At 38.0% G+C, this 21,305-nt stretch overlaps 1 protein-coding gene across 1 annotated transcript in view; it reads right to left on the bottom strand.

Moving 5' to 3' along the window:
• The window catches only part of Nyap2 (neuronal tyrosine-phosphorylated phosphoinositide-3-kinase adaptor 2), a 201,332-nt gene that overhangs the window by 59,467 nt on the left and 120,560 nt on the right, over positions 1 to 21,305 (bottom strand). The window contains exon 3 of the mRNA XM_013037915.1: positions 8 to 974. Within this exon, the coding sequence (XP_012893369.1) occupies positions 8 to 974 (967 nt within the window). The remainder of the gene's footprint in view (positions 1 to 7; positions 975 to 21,305) is intronic.

Raw genomic sequence — 21,305 nt, 5'->3', positions numbered from 1 at the left:
CAGGCCGGCCGCCGAGTGCACGGCGGCGTCGTAGGCCGGGAGCCGCTTGAGGCTCAGGGGCGTCAGCGACCGGCCCATGCTCACGGGGGACGGGGACGGGGAGTGGCTCTTGGGGTACCCGTGGGGAGACTGGGCGCGGTACAGCGTGCAGGGGGGCGGCGGCGGCGGGGAGGAGGACGAGGAGGAGGACGACGACGACAGCACCACCGACGACGGGGCCATGGCCGAGGAGGAGGCGGAGGCCGCCGGGCCCGGCGCGGCCCCCGGCGGGTCCTTCTCGGGCTTGTGGGCGTGGGGCGCCGGCAGCGCGGAGGAGGGCGACGAGCCCGCGGCCTGCTTCAGGTAGGACACGTTCTCCAACACGGGGAGCTTGGTGACCTCCAGCGGGGTGAGCGGGGACTCGTCGGAGTTGGGGGAGCAGTGCGCGGGGGCCGGGGGGAACACCAGCAGCGGGGGCCGGTGCGACAGCAGGTTGGGGAAGGGCGGGGGGATGTCGCAGAGCGGCGCCTTGGGGGTGGCGCCCGGCGGGGGCCCCGCGGCGGCCCGGGCCGCGTCCACGTCGGGCACGGTGGGCGTGGCGCACTGGGAAGAGCAGCTGTGGCGCTCCGGATCCCAGCGCGGGTCCCAGCGCGGGTCATGGCCCGCGTCGTCGAACAGCGGGTACTTCATCTCCTCGTAGACGGCCTCGCTCGGCTCGTCGTCGTCCCGCCGGAAGTCTCGCAGGATGTTGCCCACCATCTCGATGTACACGGGCTCCTCCTCCTGGTCCGGGCCCTCCCCGCCCGCCGCCGGCGAGGGGCTGCCCACCTGCGACAGCGAGCACTCGCGCGGCAGCGAGGTCCTCCGCGGGCCCGGCCTCCGGATGTAGGTTTCGTCGAAGGAGGTGCTCAGCTGCGTGTTGGGGTTCCGCTTGGGCTTGGGAGGAGGGATCTTCTTGGAGTACTCATCACTGTGCGGTCTGGGTTTGGCGGACACTGAAAGAAAGGGGGGAGGAGGAAAATGGATGAATAGGGTAGGAAAGGCGGCCATGAAGGCTTTGCCTGGGGCTCCTGCCACGTAGACCTGAGGTTTAGATTATATATATATGATATATATATATATATCATATATATAATATGTTGTGTTATATATTATATGATCTATAGTATATATATCATATATATCATATATGACATCATATATGATCATAGATCATATGATATCATATATGATATATATATGATCATATACCCTATATATATATATATCAGCCTGGGCATCACACATATCCTCTAGGAAATTCTGGTGACCAGACCAGGGGAATTCTCATTGCTAGTTGCACTAACGGATCTCGTGCTCATAGACTCCTATTTTAAGTCAGAACTACCTACCCTTCTCTCCTGCCTGAGAGTTTCCTGTGACTGTGTGAAAGCCGCGGGCCTGAACTCAGAACCTCGCCCTCTCCCTTGCTTTCTTTGCTCAAAGCGGGCACTCTACCACTTGAGCCACTTCCGTGACTTCTGACTTTCTTCCTTTGACTTCTGACTTTCTGCCTGGGCTGGATTTGAAGAGCTCTCAAATCTCAGCCTCCTGAGCTGCGAAGATGACAAGCATCACCCACCATTGCCCGGCTGCCTAAAAATTTCTCAATGTAAACTTCCGCAAACTTAAGGTAAATTAGCTTGTAGGAATTAAGTAACACATTGGGGGGGGGAAGCATCTATTAGTCCAGATGTTCCCCAAGTGCCACGGAGACTGAGCTCTCTTACTAATGTGGCTATCAGACATGACCAAATCTTGCTTTCATTTAGGATACAAATCCCTTAGCCTGCTAGGCATACTAAATCTCTGTCACGATTCAAATAAACACCTTCTATGATAATACATCTGATAGTTTGTGGGATACTGATGTTAATCTCTCAATCCACAGGATTGTTGATTTTGGTGTTTCTGTTTCTGTTTACAGGATACCTTGGGATAAATTTACTAGCTGTGTTCCACTGACACATCAGAACTCCTTAGAGTTTTAAAAGAGAATACACTAAAGAATGATACAGACGCTTTGAGAATATCTGCTGGAAACTCATAGCAGATATGTGTTTCAGCGCATCCCACTGCCCTGACTGGAAGGCCCCATTTGACAGAATATAACACCTGACACTATTCGGTAGGGTGAAACAAACAGACAAATGTCTTCATGTGGAATTCATCATTTAAAATGCAGGGAAAGTTCAGGAGTCTTGTTATTATCCCATTTTCCCATTGTGTTGATATATGATTATAACAATCATCGCCATTATGCAATGTAGTTACTTAGGCTAGTTGGTAGCATACAATGTGATTTGACAGGGCAGCTTATTGGTACAAATCTTGAGGAAGTAATCAGCCTTCTTTATGATTTTCAGCCTAAAGAGAGGAATCTCCAGCACAAATTAGGAAACATCTATTTTTTTTTTTTTACCATATAGCGTAACTTAATGACATACAAGCTTTTTAAAAATACCCTGCAGGAGAAGGAAGGTGGCTGCACTATTCATTAATCACACCTTCAACAAGGGGAAAACAATTATGTACTCTAGTAGCATATAATTCATTTTGCTATATATTTCATTTTTGCCAGGTGATTGGTGATTTACTCTGTTCCATTGTATGCATGATGGTAATTGTACTCATCAAATAGCTTTTTGAAGAGAGGGTAAAAAATGCATCTCGATGATTCTTTTAACCCCTACTACAAAAAAACTGGATGCCATTTTCTCCTAAGGGCTACAGCAATGGAGTCCTATAGTGTTCAAAGTAAAAAGCCTGAGAACATAATGGGGCAAAAATTATCTAGATAATTCTTCTTTAGGAGTGTCTCAGGCAGCCATTTGCCCTTCCCTGTACCGCCCAAGTAGGTATCAATTTTACTGATTTTGAAATAAATAAAACAACAGATTATGTCTCAAAGTGTGAGTTGGAATTATGTATAACTATACACTAATGAACAAAGTTTCCTTAGGATTTAAAAGAGCAAAACCTCACTTAGCCAATTCTTCAAAATTTGTTTTTAGTCATCCTTAGCCACAGTTGTAATCTTCACTAACTCACACTCTGAGAAAACGCTAATCACTGAATGCTGTGTTCAAGGAACTAAGTAGGATCCAGAATAGAGACTCTATGAGTAGAAATCAGAGCAGAAACCAATACTTTTTCTTTGCTTACCATATAACATTTGGTAACCCAATGCAAATGTGTTCAAATATCATATATGGTCAAGCTTACCTATATAAGGGAAATTTTAAAATTTTAGGTAACCCTATTCCATAACTTATTCCATGTTAATCTCAGTTATTGAGAATTTAAAAATATAGAAAAAAATAATTTGAAAAATATAATTTCTTTTCAAGGCACTCAAAATAGTCTCGAGCTTAGTATAGAAGCTGAAACATTGCTAAGAAAAGACAAAGAATTGCAATTCAAATTTCCACATTGAACCATATTCAACCATAATAAAAATGGTGATTTTTTATCGCTGTTAAAAGAATTTCAAATTATTGCTAATAAGTCCAAAGATAGAAGCAATAATTCCTGTTCAGCTCCAGAACACAAATTTTGATCCTTAAAATAGTAAAATGACAGAAGCATCGAATAAGCAGCAAGTGACATTTTTGAAACGAGATATGTGAGCACAAAGGTTAGGCATAGCTTTCAGTCATGCCTAGCTGATCTGTCTTTCACAGTTAATTTTGGAAATTCACCATGTCCTTTGTCAACCTATCCTTCAGAAATACATTTTTCTTATTAAAAAAAAGTAATATCTGTCAATGTTCTTAACCTAAGGGGTGAAAAGGAAGCATAGCGGAGGCCAGCATTTCCTATCATGAAAACACTCAGTAGCTACACAGTCCCAGAACTGGAAGAACTGTTAAATTAAAGATTCTCCACCACAATTGCCTAAATTATCAAGAAACAAATGAACTTTTGAAGTAAACCTGATCATTTCAATTAATCTTTATACCCTTTTGAACAAAACGCAATGGGCCATTATATGTTATCCATTATTTTGTACATAGTGTCAAGTAACATTCCAGGTTCTATTCTGAGCCCTTGCTATTGAGGCAGTACCATAGGTCTGTGTATCAAATTAGATGTTTATGATACGTGGTAAACTGGGAAATGTGTGCCTAATATAGGTAAATAGTGTCCACATTGTGTGATTCCAAACTGGCTGGTTTTGAAGGTGACAGACACATTTCCCACTTTTAGCAGAATTGTGCTCACAATAACTCTTTTCACAACTCACAATTCAAGGCTTTGAGGGATATTTTTATTTTCACAGTCACAAGCCCCACAATACTATCCACATTTTCTTAAAATTAAGATGTTTGTGAAGGAATGCAAATACCCTGAGTTTGTTTAAAGTAGGAACAAGAAAGTGCTATAATGTACAAAAAGGACCAGGTTTCAAGCTGCTGTAAATTTGGTAAAAGTTAAAGAAGAAGATTCAAAATAAATTTGAAAAGAAGAATACAAAGTCAGGCATAGAAGCTGCCTTTCAGGTGTGCTCTGCCCTTAAGTGTTTGGTGAATACTAAACAACCTCTTTCTTCTCCCTTAAATCTTGCAGTTTTCTCTGCTTTTGAAATGCAACCAGCTACCATGGAACAAGAAGTTAAACCTCTCAAGATCACCACATTTTGATGGAGCCCAGGCTAGCTCTGGTGAAACAAGTTATAACCAAAATCAATAAGGTAAAATAAAATTCAAGCCATATGTGCTCAGTGAAGCTGCCCCAGTCACTGTGACCCCAGTGGTTTGAGTCATACCAGATGACATTTTGAATAAATGAAAGACCATTGCTACTGTTTGCTCTTGAATTTGTTTCACAGAATTAGGAACAATGTAACCATGGCTTTCCATATCTCTATTTTTGAGATAATTCATTACTCAGTTACACATACTTCAAACAGGTACCACAAGTATGACAGTATAATTTTGTTTTGTAAATGTAATCTTTGGTGTCAACATGGAGATAAAGTGAAAACTGTCCTGTCACTTTGGCAAAATGGGAGAAGATGGTTGCATATAGTGATGTCAAAATCCCAAGACATGTCTAATAAAGTTATCTACCTAAAGAGAGTTCCAGAAGAATGAGAAAGTATAAACCTGCTTGTTTTAGCTACATGCTATAAAGAATGCAATTGAAAGAGATACTGGAGAAGAAGTATTCAGTGCTCAAACAGAAATGAAGGCAAAGAGCCAAGGCAGTATTTCCCTAGATGCTTTATCTGGACAGTAAATGATTTCTTAAAAAAATCCTTGGGGAAAAGTCAAATCCAGATTCTTACCAGTAAAATGTGGCCTTGGGGTAAAAAAAATCAAATTAAGTTTACAGCTATAAAATCATTATTGAGAACTCTGAAAGATGTCAGGTCATGAACCTGGTGCTTTTAAGAATCTTATAGGTATTTTATAATACCCTAACCATATTCCTAAGTACAAAGGAAACTGTCTCAAATAAATTCCTGGTTCTATTTTCTATATGATGAAATTGAATACAAATTGATTCATTGAAAGCCCACAGACTTATAAAGGTGGCATCAAACTTGAATGTGCCAGAGAGAGAGTCCAAAATTTAAACTGAGCAAACAAAAATAAAAATTGGGTACCAGAAAATTACTCACAGAAAGCAGGTGGTACCATTCCTTATGGACCAAAAAGAGTGATTTGTAAAGCAGATTCCAGAGTCCAGGCACAAAAGTCAAGAACTGCAGACATCTACAACCCAAGATAAGAACTGGACTGACTCTTCATCAATTCAAGTCTTCAGCCCTCACTTTGGGGAGAATGGGCCACATGTGTCAAAATGGACTTCTGTGTTGTTATTGGTCAGTGAATTCTGTGTTCTTTTCCTCATTTGGGCCATAACTCTTTATTTCTTTGAGCAAGACTATACATTGTAGATTTCTGGCTCATGATTTGAAGTGTATGTTAGTCTTGTGCAGTGCAGATAAGTTGGTTTGTTATTCAGAGCTTTTGCATTTGAGAAACTACAAAACAAGTTTCTGCCTAAGAGTCTGCATCCAGGGAACTTCATTACATGTGGGCACTGTAGAAATAATGAGATCTCAGATCTCAAGCTAATGTAGTATGCAGTGAAAGTTCTAGGGAACAGCATGTCAAATTTTTACCTACTGGAAATATTGTAGGTAAAACAGCCATTTCTTCCTTCCTGTTCTGTATTCTTTTTTTTTTTTTTTGTCAGTCGTGGGGCTTGAACTCTGGACCTGGGCACTGTCCCTGCGCTCTTCAGCTCAAGGCGAGCGCTCTACCACTTAAGCCACAGTACCACTTTCAGTTTTCTGGTGGTTTATTGAAGAGAAGAGTTTCATGGACTTTCCTGCCCGAGCTGGCTTTGCATCATGATCCTCATATCTCAGCCTCCTGAGTAGCTAGGATTACAGGTGTGAGCCACCAGTGCCTGGTTTCTATATGCTTTCTACTACTGTCTCACCCAGAATCAGAGAAAAAAAGGACTTCTAACTTGCCTTGATCAACAGAATGTGCCAAAAGTAAAATACTCAATTTCAATTTTTCTATCTTGAAAGCCAATTTATATATAAGACCCCTTAAATCCATGTACTATGAAGAAACCCAATCTAGTCCTCCAAAGTTGCCATATGGGAAAGAATGATGCCCCAGACATTGGCATTAAACGTTTATCAATGTTTCAACTGCCAGTGGAGTATAATTCTAACCAATGTTGAATAGGACAAAGGAACGGCCCATAGAAGCAAAATAACCTCATAGGGTAATGAGAAAAAAATACCCTGTTGTGGTTTTAAGCTGTGGCCTTTTGGGTGGACTTTTTTAAAATAAAAAATAACTGACAAAATTTTTCTAAATTAATTTCTGGTGCATGTGGCTATCTTGTAATGATCATATTTATGGAACTAGGATATACATTGTACCCTGAGGATACAAAAAGTATTCTTGCAGACTCTCAAAATTAAAGGAGCAAGATTATTCCTGAGTATTATAAGATCACCACAGGATGATTCAGCAAACAGATATAAAAAAGATTGACAAAGGACTGGTCCAAAGAACTGGCTTAAAATCAGAATCGGGATAATCAACACATATAAAGGAAGAGATATATTGAGTAGAGCTTGCTTGCTCCAAAAAGAAAATGCAACACTAGTAGAATCACAGAGTTCGATGTGGTGGCCCTGACTTCTGACCCCAGGATCTCTGGTCATCTGTTACCACTATAATGTGGAAATGAGCTGAACATAGGAGGCTGAAAGAGCCTGAATCCATCACCTCTGTATTTTTTATGAATCATTTGCTGCTTTTCTGACATCAAATTCACCAAGAGATATTTTAATAATTTTGATTACCAAGACACATGAACAAGTGTCTCACTAGGATCTAGCAAGGTCGAATTGTGGCTTCATGCAACAGTTCTTTGGAGCTCAGTTGCAGTGACACCGGATAAGATGAAGTTTCTGGGTTTGTAGATTGAGGCCAGTGCTATCCCAGGGCAAATCAGAAATCTGTCCAAGTAGGCAGTTACCTTTCTCAAGAAAATACAATCCTCTATTCACAGTGTTTATTCCAACTTTCTAATTTTGGTATTTCCATGACAGCAAAGTACCTATTTTCCAAATCATTTTCCTGCTTTAGACACAGGAAACATATTAGGTGTGACCTACTCTTGTAGGGGACAGAAGTGATGGCAGTGTGCAGGCACTGGCTTGGCTATACTAGTGCAGGCTTTCAGGGTAAACCTGCCCTTGCATCCCTTGCTGAGATACAGAAGTAGCAGAGAAAAGAATTGGAGATAATGCGTCCATCCTGGAGAGAAGCCATTTTACAGGGGGCAATACCAGTTGGAGGGTGTGTTAAAATATTAGTTTCAATCACTGAAAAGAAGTAAAAATTAGAGAATAAGTGGGAGAAAAATACCAAAGTGCAGTTGAGAGAGATTAAATTCTGCAATCAGAGAGATGGAAATTATAGTCCTATCTAGTATGCTCAAACCATTGTTTCTTTTACAAGAAGGAAATGTTTATAGGTCTGATTATAAGAACTAAATGTGAAAATGAATATGTTCATTTACAACTCTTAGCAAAATGGCTACTATTTGGAATGGTCTCAAAACAGGTTTCTTTCATTATTTCTCTGTTCTGTGTATCGCAAGTTTGTTCCTGATACCAAGAATGATCATGTCCCCTTTATAACACTCCTAACCTCCTTAACACTCCTAACACATAACATAAATAACCCCTTTGGGAGGGAAGGGATGGTAGGGGAAAAACAAAGGAGGAGGCAACAATGCTTGATAAGAAATGTACTCATTACCTTGTTCATGTAACTGTAACCTCTCTGTACAGTATTTTCACAATAAAAACATAAAAAATTGAAAATATCGTAAGATCAAAGTGTGTTTATTACACCTAACCTACAAGCAATGAAACTTAGCCAGACAGTATCCTATTATATATCCATCATTTCCCTCCTGACTGAATGGCTGATTGTGAATCATTGGTTCCTTACATTGCTAAGCATCACAAGACAGTTTTACATATCACTAGCTAGGGATAAGTTGACAGTTCAAGGTATGTTTTCTACTGAATGTTCAACAAAGTCACACTTTTATGGAGTGAAACAATCATAAGCCAACCAACCAGAGAGCTGGAGATGGTCTCCAGCTCTCTGACTCCTTTGTGTTACTCAGATCTCAATATGTATGCCCCCTCTTCATAGAAATCCTCCATACAAGTCATGGAAGAGTTCATGAGCTTATCAATCTTGGATAAGTTTCTTGCTTTCTTCTCATTTTGTTTATGTGAGTTTCTAGGGGACTGTGTCATTATTTTGCTTTTCCAAATTTAACTATAATCTTCATGGCAGCAGCGAGTAGTTCCTTGTCAGACTCAGTCTTTGCCAAATCATTGAGATAATCTGACTGGAAAATGACAGTCATGGTAGATATTTATTCCCTGATGAATGAATGGGAGATCTGTGATGTTCTTAGAATAGGTGTTAAGATTTTCAGTTATTTTCCACTGATTTAAAGAGCCATGAAGGACTCCATAATGTGTCATTTCCTTAGGCAAATAAGGAAAGATAACATGAATGAGACTTGTGAAAAGTAGCAAAAAAATTAAAAAAAACAAAGTTCGGGTAAGGCAAGGGGCCAATGAAAAAATAATAAAACTATCCAGATAGAGCAATCAAAGTAGATTAAATATTGTGCCTGCCAAAGGGAAGATCAGAAACATTAAAAATCTTCACCTTTAAGCTCCCTTTGACTTTGAAAAAAAATGAAGAAGATCATGAAGCAACGGGAAAGGGGAAAATCACATTAGCTTGTACAATGAATCAAGTGCTCAAGGTCTAATGATTGTAAGCATTGTCTCAGTCCTTAAGTCAGAGTCTTAGACATCATTCCCAGGAGAAAACTCCCTTTGTTGACATAAAGTTTAATGTAACAATGACATTCAAAACAATGTCACCTACACAGGACTTAAGAAACCAGGAGATTCTAAAATGCCATTTAAACTCTCATCCTGCCTGTGTAGGTAGGATGCTGCTGCACTAGGCTCTTGCTTCAGTGTAAGGAACTAATACAATGAATGCCATAGCTAGTTTAAGGTTTACTTCTGTAATAGCATCCAGACCTCTAATCATCCTAGACATATTGAACACTTAGGAAGAGCTGAGTTATTACATCACTGCTTACAACTCTTTCTCACTCTGACCAAATATTCCAAAGCCCTCAGATAGTTATCTAAGTTCCTAATAGTTGTTGTTTATAGCATCTCTGCCTAATGAAGAAGGAAGTTATCAAGCAATTTGATTTCCTATCTTGAGAGAAAAAATGTAGTAAGATGCAAGTGTCAACAGAATACAAATGGGGCTGAGCACCCTAAAGAAGCTTAGGTAATTTAGCTACTACCCAAGAGGACATTATATTAAGGAAAAGAAGTTGGAAGAAAAATCCGATTAACTATTAAAGCATTTCTCCTACCCCATGGGCAGTCAACTCTGCAGAAACTGAATTCCTGCAGTTCCCTAGATAACAGGCCACTGGCAATGATCTTTTGTCAGTGTCCTGGCTGTAAAGACAGAAATGTTTGTGATCTTTGGAAGAATCTGAGATCACAGAGGAAGCAGGACAAAATTCCAAAGCCATGCACCATTTTTCCCCCACACTAAAGTTGTATCGATATGTGTTAACTTCTTTAAAAGAGCTATAGCTTCAATAATAAGGATATAATTGATAATTATTCTTATTACAATTTATTCTATTATAGTTAGAACACAGTAATTATTTTATTATATATCAGACAATAGGTTCTAGGGGACTGTTTATGAAAGTTTCATGCATTGCTATACACGACACAATTATAGACTCTATTATTCAGATTATACCAATTAATTCTATAGAATTTGAACTATTTTTCCAAATCCAGAATCTTGTTGTGAACACAGGTTCTCTAATTCAAGTTGCCATACTGTAAAAAATAATAATTTGTCTGTATCATATATTTTTCTACAGTATTTGTTTTATAAATATATACTTGAGTGTTTTAAATTATTTTTAACAAAATATTATGAATAGTCTTCCATGAATTACTTTAGTCTTAGTTCAATACTCATATTATTATTCGTGTAGTATTAAGAAAGTCAACCCTAACTTCATTAAGCCTCTCTGAATTCAAAATTCAGAATATACTGATTTTATTCACAGAATATTGTGAAAATTTTAAAGAATACAATAAGATGAGCATATGGTCTGTGATATCTGAGGAGCTTAACACATAGAGATAATAGTATGATCAATTATTGCCACCATAAAAATTTCCTTGGCTACATTAAAAACCATAATGAGGACATATGATTTTATATACATTTCACAGTATTTACCACAGTGCTATAAAAATTAATGGTGCCAATACAAAAAAGCCACTAACTCTAGGAAATTGTAAAATGAATGATTGCCCAACTAAATATAGATTTTATGTTCATTGAACTGTGAGATCAATATTTTACTTTCTTTCTATATTAGGTTTATATACCATGTATATCCATATAACTGAATGACTTAACTTTGAAAAATATAACTTATAAAACAAATCTTTTAGGTGTTGGAATTTTCTGGCTATTCAGTGTTGGAGTTTAAATTTGTAGTATAAATTTATTTTAAAACATGCTTTTCGCCAGGCGACAGTGGCTCACGCCTGTAATCCTAGCTACTCAGGAGGCTGAGATCTGAGGATCACAGTTCAAAGCCAGCCCAGGCAGGAAAGTCCATGAGACTCTTATCTTCAATAAACCACTAGAAAACCAGAAGTAGCACTGTGGCTCAAGCAGTAGAGTGCTCACCTTGAGCTGAAGAGCACAGGGACAGTCCCTAAGTCCAGAGTTCAAGTCCCACGACAAAACAAAAACAAAAAGCCTTTTCACTTAAAGAGAAACTGGCCAATAGACACATGAAGAAATGCTCAACTTCTAGAGCCATAAAAGATATGCAAATCAAAACACCATTGAAATACCACCTCACCCCAGTTAGAATGGCTATAATCAAGAACTCTAAGAACAACAGATGCTGGAGGGGATGTGGACAGAAGGGAACCCTATTGCATTGTTGGTGGGAGTGTAAACTTGTTCAACCACTTTGGAAAGTAGTATGGAGGTTCCTCAAAAGGCTCCACATAGAGCTCCCCTATGACCCAGCAATCCCACTTTTGGGCATTTACCCAAATGATCACAAACAAGACCATACTAAAGCTACTGGCACAACTATGTTTATTGCAGCATTATTTACCATAGCTAAGATATGGAACCAACCCAGATGCCCCTCAATAGATGAATGGATCAAGAGAATGTGGTATATATACACAATGGAATTCTATGCCTCCATCAGAAAGAATGGCATTGCCCCATTCATTAGGAAATGGAAAGACTTGGAAAAATTATATTAAGTGAAGTAAGACATGAGCAAAGAAACATAGTTCCCATGGTTTACCTTATTTGCAATAACTAGTATATGTCTGAGACAAGCAGAAACGTTCAGATAAGTTGATGTTCGGCAAAATGAACCCTAAGATAAAGACTCAAATGTTTTTTTCTTTCTTTCTATTGTTTCTAACATATTTATAAGATGATTTCTTTTTTGCTTTTTATGTCCCTCCTCCATGGTATAACCCCTGTTTTCACTGTATTTGATGTTGGTATAATTTGGTGAGGAGAAGGAAAAAACTGTTTATATAGGGATACAGGTTGACCCATTGCAATAATGAGATGTAGAAGACACTATATTGAAAAATAAACTTTACAATTTAGGCATGGGGAGGGGGCGTAGTTGTGGAGATGGGAGGGAAGGGATGGTAGGGGAAAAGCAAAGGAGGCAACAATGCTTAATAAGAAATGTACTCATTACCTTGCTCATGTAATTTTACCCCCTCTGTTCAGTATTCTCACTATAAAAAACTTATTTTAAATAAATAAATAAAAATAAAGCATGTTTTCATTACATTAGTTTTAATTGTAAGATGCAATTTAAGTAAAATAAAAGAATGAAGGATGTATTTATGTGTGTCAATGTAGAAAATTCAATCATATTTTTGCTAATCAAAGACAATCCCCTTATCTTGAGAAATAACATTCCTCAAACTAAGGAAAAGTATAAGTAGGTTGCAAATACATACAGAAAATATTTCTTTTCAAAAATGAGTGGCTCATCTAAGAGCATTCTGAAGTTTTCTTCCATGAGCATGTGACAGACATGTAGACTTTTTTGTTTATAATTCAATTTTTGATGTTATATAGTCTGTCATCCTTGTATAATATACTCCACATTCCTGAATACTTGGCTTGGGTAATGGAAAGGATTTTTCTGTTGTTGTTCTCTTGCATAATTTTAATTTGGTCCCAGTAGCCAACTTATGACTGACTTATTCTACTAGTTTTGTTGTTGTTGTTTAACATCTAAACTCATTTCCACTCTATTTATTCAGAGGAGGAAAATAGTTTCATCCAGACCAGAGTGGCTTGATCCACATAAAAATCTCTGTAACTAAGAAGGGCTCCTGTTGGCACATTTTGAAGCTAAGATCTTAGCAGTCCCAAATCACAGGAAAAACAAAGGCCCTGTTTGTCAATGGAAGAGTATAAACCTTGATTTTAAGCCCAATGCCTCATACTGATTTTAATCTGCTTTTGCTTCTATTAATTAGAAGCCATGATTTACCAAAGTAATTTCAGAGAAAAATAAATTGTTGAGATCAGGGCCAGGCATATGTCCTGAAGGGCAGACTTGAAGCCACATCTCCTCTCTGGGACTGAAGCCAGCCTTGCCTTAGGTGAAATCTTGGGACTGATGAATCTTGGACTTTCTTAATTAGAATAGTTTTGACAGTGGTAGAGACTGTTATCTGGTTGTAGTTTTAAATTTGTATTTATTTACCTATTTTGTTGGCATGGGTCTTGAACTCTGTTCCTGGGCACTGTCTCTCAGCTTTTCAGCTTTAAGCTAACACTTTACCACTTGAGCCACAGTGCCCCTTCTGGCTTTCTGGTGGTTAATTGGAGATAAGAATCACAAGGACTGTCCTGCCCAGGCTGGCTTTGTATCACAATCCTCAGATCTCAGACTCCTGAGCAGCTAGGATTACAGGTATGAGCCACCAGCACTTGGCTTTTAAATTTATATTTAAATTAAATGAGAGGGACATTATGATTTACCCAGGCTGCGTCATTCTCAGATTCTTGTCCTCAGATTACTCCTTGTAAGTCTTTCCACCTCCCACGTCACCTCTTAAATATCTCACTCAGTATCAGACTGGAATTTTAACTAAAAAGTCAGACTTCCATTTATAGACACTGTGATTAATGATAATTTAGAGCAATGGTCTGATACTTAATTTCAAGTCTACTTTCTAACTTAAATTTGAGTATACATTGATATATATTTGAGTATTTAAATGATGTATCAATGTACAAACATATGTAATTCATATGTGCATAAATGTAAACCTCTATGTACATGTCTCTTTTATGTCCCAAAGTATCTGGCTTTTGGTCATTGGTGTAAATATCCCTTATAAAGTTGTAATGATTAAATACAATTAATTCTGACCATGTCATAAACACACTTCATTTCCTCATCAAAGCTTGGCAAAGTCTTCTGCTATGCTTAGGAAGTTTGCTACAAAGACTGATGAATTGAAGGCTTGACCACCAGCTCATGGCTGTATTTTAAGATTCTGGAATCCTTTGGAAGCCAAGTGTAGAGGAAGGGGGATAGGTCAGTGGGCTAGTCCATGAAGCAGGTTATCAGGACTCTAACCCTCCTATCTTTCTCTTTCTGGTGCATGCTCTTAGCATGATGTTGTCTACCAGCACACAACCAGAGTGAAAGGACCACATTACTAAGGACTGGACCTTGTGAAAGTATAAAGCCAACTACATCTGTCTTCCTTTAAGTTACTTGCCTCAGATACTTTGTCCTCCTGCTGGCAAACTGACTAGCACATATTCTCAGAGTTATCAAGATAAATCTTGGCATGTTCTGTTCTCTCATCACTCTCTTCAGCCAGATAGCACAGAGACAGCCTTTTCCTGTTTCTTGCTTTTCTCTCTTTTGTTGTGCTGTTTTTTCTCTTCATTTCTAAGTAATTCAAACGAAACAGTATTCTCCAATCAAGATTTCCCTACCAAATGTTTTTTTCCAAGCATCCTTCATTTCTCTGCCCTTTTCTTATTTAACTTTCAGGACTTGGCTTAATTTTCACTTAGTGATAACTTCCTTAGAAATTCATTTTGAAAATTATCTGTGCTGCAACCCCCCACCCAGGTTATTTATTATTTATTTACTTACTGTATGGATGCATATTGTATTTTTTGTATATATATTTTATTGTAAAAATACTGTACAGAGGGGTTACAGTTACATGAGTAAGGTAATGAGCACATTTCCTATCGAGTGTTATTACCTCCTCCTTTGTTTTGCCCCTACCATCACTCCCTCTCCCCTTCCTAATTCTTCCCTCTCCCCCCAAAGTTGAAAAGTTCATTTTCAACATAGTGTCTTGTACATCTCATTGTTACAATGGGTCAAACTATATTCTTATTTCAGCATTTTGTTATTTCCCTTCCCTTCTCAAATTAGAAAAATGTATATACAAGATTCAGGGCACTGGAATCAAATACAGTGATAACAGGGGTTATACCATAGGGGGAAGAACATACAAAAGAAACAAAGAATCACATGGTACATACAAGTACATTCAAAACAACAGCAAGAAAGATAAAACCACTTGTGTCTCTATCTTGGGGTTCATTCTGCTTAGCATCATCTTATGTGGCCATATGTACATAACTTTTGACCTTTTCTGCTTGTCTCAGACATATACTAGTTATTGAAAATAAGGGAAACCATGGGAGTTATGATTCTTGGGGCCTGGCTTACTTTACTTAATATAATTTTTTCCAAGGCTTTCCATTTCCTAACAAATGGGGTGGTGTGGTTCTTTCTGATGGAAGCATAGAATTCCATTGTATAAATATACCACATTTCCTTGATCCATTCATCTACTGAGGGGCCTCTGGGTTGGTTCCATATCTTAGCAAAGGTAAATAATTCTGCAATAAACATAGTTGTGCTGGTAGCTTTAGTATGACCTTGTTTTTTGATCATTTGGGCAAATGCCCTAAAGTGGGATTTGCTGGGTCATAGGGGAGCTCTATGTGGAGTCTTTTAAGGAACCTCCAGACTGCTTTCCAAAGTGGCTGAACATGGAGCTCCAACTCTTAACTGGGTGCCTAAAAATAAAATTAAAAATTTGGCAAGTTATTAATAATAAGGTGTAAACTTTCATACTGCCCTTTCATCCTAAACACTTTTTTATTACTCACATTTCAGAGATACTTTGCAAAGAGGTAAATGGAGACACCTTGTCTTATCAAATATCTTATCCAAACAGGAAAATAATACTGCAGTTTAAGAAGGTACATAGAACTGTCACAAGTTAAATAAAAGACTCGAAGAATACCTATGTTAAGCTGGCAATTTAGGGGCAGACAAAGAACACAAAGGAAATGTGTGGCACTGGAAATGTACCAGAAGAAAGATGGTTCCTGAGAAGATATTAACCCAAATGGGAGTGAGATCTGAGGTGGAGTTCAGGTGGCTCTGCAGATACAAACTCTACAGAACAAGCACTCGAGCTGATTGGGAACAATGCTGCTTCTTCCATTTGCTCTCTGAATGTCCTCAAGCAAATGTATCACCACACCGCTTTCCAAATAGCACAAATACCCAAACAGGGCAGAGACAAATTGTTCTCAGCCAACAGGAATTTTAGTTACCTTGGAGATACGAATCCTCTACTATCAAACTCATGGCCTCAAATTCTTCCACAATCACCGGAGAGTATACAGAGCTTCAGAGCAGTGAATAAAAGCTTGACTAAAGTAAAGCCCAGAAAATGGCTTGAAAACAAGAACCGAAAATCTGGAAATCAGGGAATAAATGACACATTGGATATTTACTGTAAACGCCTGTTTAGAGTAAGTAGGAGCGCACGTGCCCTGGGTTTCTAGAATTTCCTTCTGTATTTCTGTGAACAGATTCTATTGGGAAGAATTGTTTTCCTCATTTAAGTATCATTTGTCATATGCCCACGCAAGGCAAGAGTAGAAACTGTTCTTTCCCCCCAGTGAATTTACCACTTAAAGGGGAAACAGAACACATAATTTCTAACTATTTACCAGCAAGTGAGACCCACAACTGACAAAACAAGAAGGAAAAGCACTAGTGAATTCAAATTGTATCTCCCACTCCTTCCACCCTACTGTCTTCAGATTGCTCATGAGCTTGTCCCAACATTCTAGTCTTCTAAATTGTACTTAGGATCATAACTTTCAAAAGACCAGAAGAGAGGCCTTTGGTGAAGAATTTCTTTCTCATCATAATCGGTTCATTGCTATAAAATGAAGGAAGCAATTGAAAAGTTGTGACTTCTATTCCAGAAAACAGTATCCTGGGAGTGAACAAATGACTTAACATTTAATGTCAAGATATACTACACAGGCAAACAATGATTTTGCAGACTATTGCAAGCAAATAACTAAATATTATACTAAAATGTATTTGTGCTGTGTGTGTGTGTGTGTGTGTGTGTGTTCTTGAATTTAGGGGCTGGGAGCTACCCCTAAGCTTTTTTTTTTTTCCTGAAGGATAACACTCTACCACTTTATCCACGGCCCCACTTCCAGCTTGTTGGTTGTAAATTGGAGGTAAGAGTCTCACAGATTTTCCTGCCTCCACTGGTTTTGAACAGTAATCCTTATATCTCAACCTCCTGACCAGGTTGAATAATAGGCATAAACCACCAGCACTTAGTTTGTATTAATTTTCATATTGGAACAATATAGATGTTTCAGATAACATTCTTACTTCACTCATAGTAACAGGACTCAGGAAACTCTAATGTTTTCTGTTAGTCTGTTTTGTTTTGTTTTGTTCTTCTCTCTCTCTCTCCTGGGATGCTTTTACTATAACAGCCCAACCCGTCTTCCTCTCTTTTTCTTTGTCCAAAATCTAATCAGAGTCCTGGAATATAGAAGGAACTTTTATTAATATGATGAATGGATTAATAAATATGGTGACTCAAAATTACAAGGTATTTTGTTCTGCAGTTCTGTGTATTCACTAACTCCTATTTAATCTTCCTAACTTAACTCCTATTTAATCTTCCCTCCATCTCTCAGGTTCACACTGCAAAGCCACAAGAGACAGCCCCTGCAGCCTACCTCTCTATTCTTGCACTGACCTCAGAGCCTTTGCACCTGCCCATTCTGTTGAGTGTACTCTGTCCCCAGACATAGATCTGCGTGAATTCTATTATTTCTTTCAATTCTGACCTAATCATTCAGGGCTTCTCCTGATCATCCCATCCAAAATAGCTGTGCCTCTATCTTGCTCCTCCCCACTATTCACTCATTTATTTTCTTAGCATTTATCATGAATTGTCATCTTATTTACTGATGTCTTCTGGCTCCCTTTATAGAACATCAAGCGCATGGCAGTAGGCCCCTCAGGCATAATCACACTTCCAGGCTGGTAGCAGTGCCTGTGGCTTACTAGTTGCTCAATGAATATTTGTTGCATTTATGAATTCATGAAAAGCTACACACACCAAAACCCCCAATATTGTGAAGGTATTTTTTTGGCCAACATCTGTGTTTTCTATAGTAAATTTATTTATAGAAGCTGTAATGAGATAGGCTTACAGTTAAAGATAATCGAAACAAATTAAAGTAGAAGAGGTCAACAGAAACAATTAGAATTGAAACCATTTTCTCTTCCCATTGTCCAAACACACACACACACACACACACACACACACACACACACACCCCAAATCCTATACGTTTGGTGAGCCAAGCTACGTATATAAAAATTCTGAACACATCATCAATCTCCTTCCAGTTCTTGCTTGACCAAGAGAGTTTCTGATCCAATTGAACAATTATAACCTCTAAAAATATGCCCAATCATCTGAAAGCAAATTCAATATTTTATTGGTAGGAATGATAGCACTCAATTACCCACATTATAGCTAGATTTTGCTACCATTATGACTTTCTCAAAGAAACCATATTTTTTGGTGTGTTTCCAGATTGTTGGTTTTTTTTTCTTGGTGTATAACTTAGTATCTTGTAACAAATTTCTTGTAAACTGCCTTGACTTTGGAAGACTGAACTTACAAGCATAGAATGGAAGGAGACCTTCAGTGATGTCTGAATACATGCCAAAGGCTCTACATCATAGACGCTTCTTTCAAAGTAACTTAAAAACAACATAAACAACATAAATATATAACAAAAGCATTATATATTTCAATTATACAACATTTCTAATTCTATACTGCAGCATTCTATGATTATTATGTGATAATAAGCCAATTAACACAAACTGATCATGATTTACAAAATTACATTTTTATAGTATATGTGTACACTGTGCACATTGTTTATATATGAGATGTCCTCCATAGGCACTTGAGTTGAATGTTTAGTTCCCAGCTGGTAGTGCTGTTTGGGAGGTTCTGGAACCGTAGGAGGTAAGTCCCACTTGGGTGAAAGTAGGTGACTGGAGGTATGCCTTCATTTGAAGGATACATATGGTGTCCTGTCCATTATAGCTCTCTACTTCCTGTCTACCATGAGATGAAGAATCTCCTCTGACACATACTTCTGCTACAATGATTCTCTAAGTGCATAGACCAAGAATCCAGGGACTAAGTGTTTTGAGACCATGAGTTTACAGAAATCTTTCTACCATTAAGTTGTTTCTATCAAGTATTTGGTAACAGAGATTATAAAACTGATTGCTTCAGTAAGGGTTGGGGCTATTATGTGTGTGTGGTATATGTGTATTTGTGTGTGTGTAAATACACAGATTTAAGTTGAAAAATGTTTTGTATAATTAACCAGGTAGAGAATTACTATTCTTTATGATTTTTTTATATTTTCAAGTATTGATCATTTTTGTATATATATCATATTATAAATTTTGCATATTTGTATATGGTTTTATTGGAATATTTGTGTCACAATGAGGTTTCATTTTTAAAATTTACAATTATTTGGTGATAAAATTGGAGAAGATATAATTCATTCATTTTACATCATGCATTTCTAATGAGGTTAATATCTTGCTCAAGGAGGTGAATATCAGTTCTTGGGATAGAAACAAAATGTCCTTTTTTCAAATTTAAATTATAAACTTATGTCATGTAAGTAGATATTTAGTATATCAATTTTGTTTTTTAATTTCATGAGGGATATTTTATCTCCTTCTAGGAATAATAATGAAAAAGTACCCAAAACTCTCTTCTATTCCAATCCAAATATCTAAATGTTTATTCATTTAAAATTATATTGGATCTAAAATATACTTAGAACTTAAAAACCTAAATCCCCCCAAAAGAAATCCTCAGAGAAACAATTGCCAGATTAACAAGTGGGCTAAAGTCTTAAAGAGAGATGTCTCTGAAGAGAAATAAGAATGGCAATAGATACATGAAGAAATGCTCAACTTCTCTGGCCATAAAAGAAATGCAAATCAAAACACTGAGATTCTATCCAACCCCAGTTAGAATGGCTATAATCAAGAAATCTGAGAATAACAGATGCTGGAAGGGATGTGGCCAAAGGGTACCCTACTGCATTTCTGCTGGGAGTGTACACTTGTTGAACCACTTTGGTAAGTTGTATAGATGTTCCTTAAATGACTCTACATAGAGCTCTCCTATGACCCAGCAATCCCACTTCTGGGCATTTGCCTGAATGATCACAAACAAGGCTGTACTAAAGCTACTAGTACATCTATGTTTATTACAGCATTATTCACCATAGCTAAGATACGGAACTAACCCAGATGCTCCTCAGTAGTTGAATGAATCAAGAAAATGTGGTATACAATGGAATTCTATGCTTCCATCAGAAAAAAATGGACATCAACCCATTTGTTAGGAAATGGAAAGACTTGGAAAACATTATATTAAGTGTATTAAGCCAGATGCAAAGAAATATAGGTCCCATGTTTCCCTTATTTGCAATAACTAGTATATGTCTAGAATAATCTTACCAGACAAGTAGAAAATGTCAAAAGCTATGCACATGTGACCATACAAGAAGGTGCTAATAAGAAAAATGAACCCCAAAATATGGACATAAGAGATTTTTCTTCTTGTTGTGATTTTAACTATGTGATTTTTTGTTTCTTTTGTATGTTCTTCCCTCTATGATATACCCCCCTGTTATAACTGTATTTGATTTTTATACCCTATATCTTGTATCTACATTTATCCAATTTGGGGAGGGGAATAGGAATAACAAAATGCTCAAACAAGGACACAAGATGATCCATTGCAACAATTATATTCATTAGACAGTATGTTGGAAATGAACTTGACAACTTTGGGGGTGGGGCAGTGGGAGCGGTGGGGGAGGAAAGTGATAGTAGGAGAAAAAGGAAGGGGTAATAATATTTGACAAGAAATGTACTCATTACTTTACTCAGGTAACTGTAACCCCTCTGTACAGCAGCTTTACAATAAAATGAAATTTAAAAATATTATATTGAAATTTTTAAGTTCTTTCACCTGTATTGCATTTAGCTCCTCCTCATTTCCAATAAGTGCAAGACCAAATTGAACCATAAACTCCGAGGAGAGAGCCTTTCCATAAATTCATGAGGAATTTCTGGTAATAAATAACAGAAGGAGGTCACTGGATCACAAATGGCAGACAGCTTCATTCAGC

This window comes from Dipodomys ordii, unplaced genomic scaffold (genome assembly GCF_000151885.1).
Source record: "Dipodomys ordii isolate 6190 unplaced genomic scaffold, Dord_2.0 Scaffold1, whole genome shotgun sequence".
NCBI classification, from domain to species: Eukaryota; Metazoa; Chordata; class Mammalia; order Rodentia; family Heteromyidae; genus Dipodomys; species Dipodomys ordii.
The sequence above is the reverse complement of the archived record's forward strand: the minus strand, read 5'-3'. Positions and strand labels throughout refer to the sequence as shown.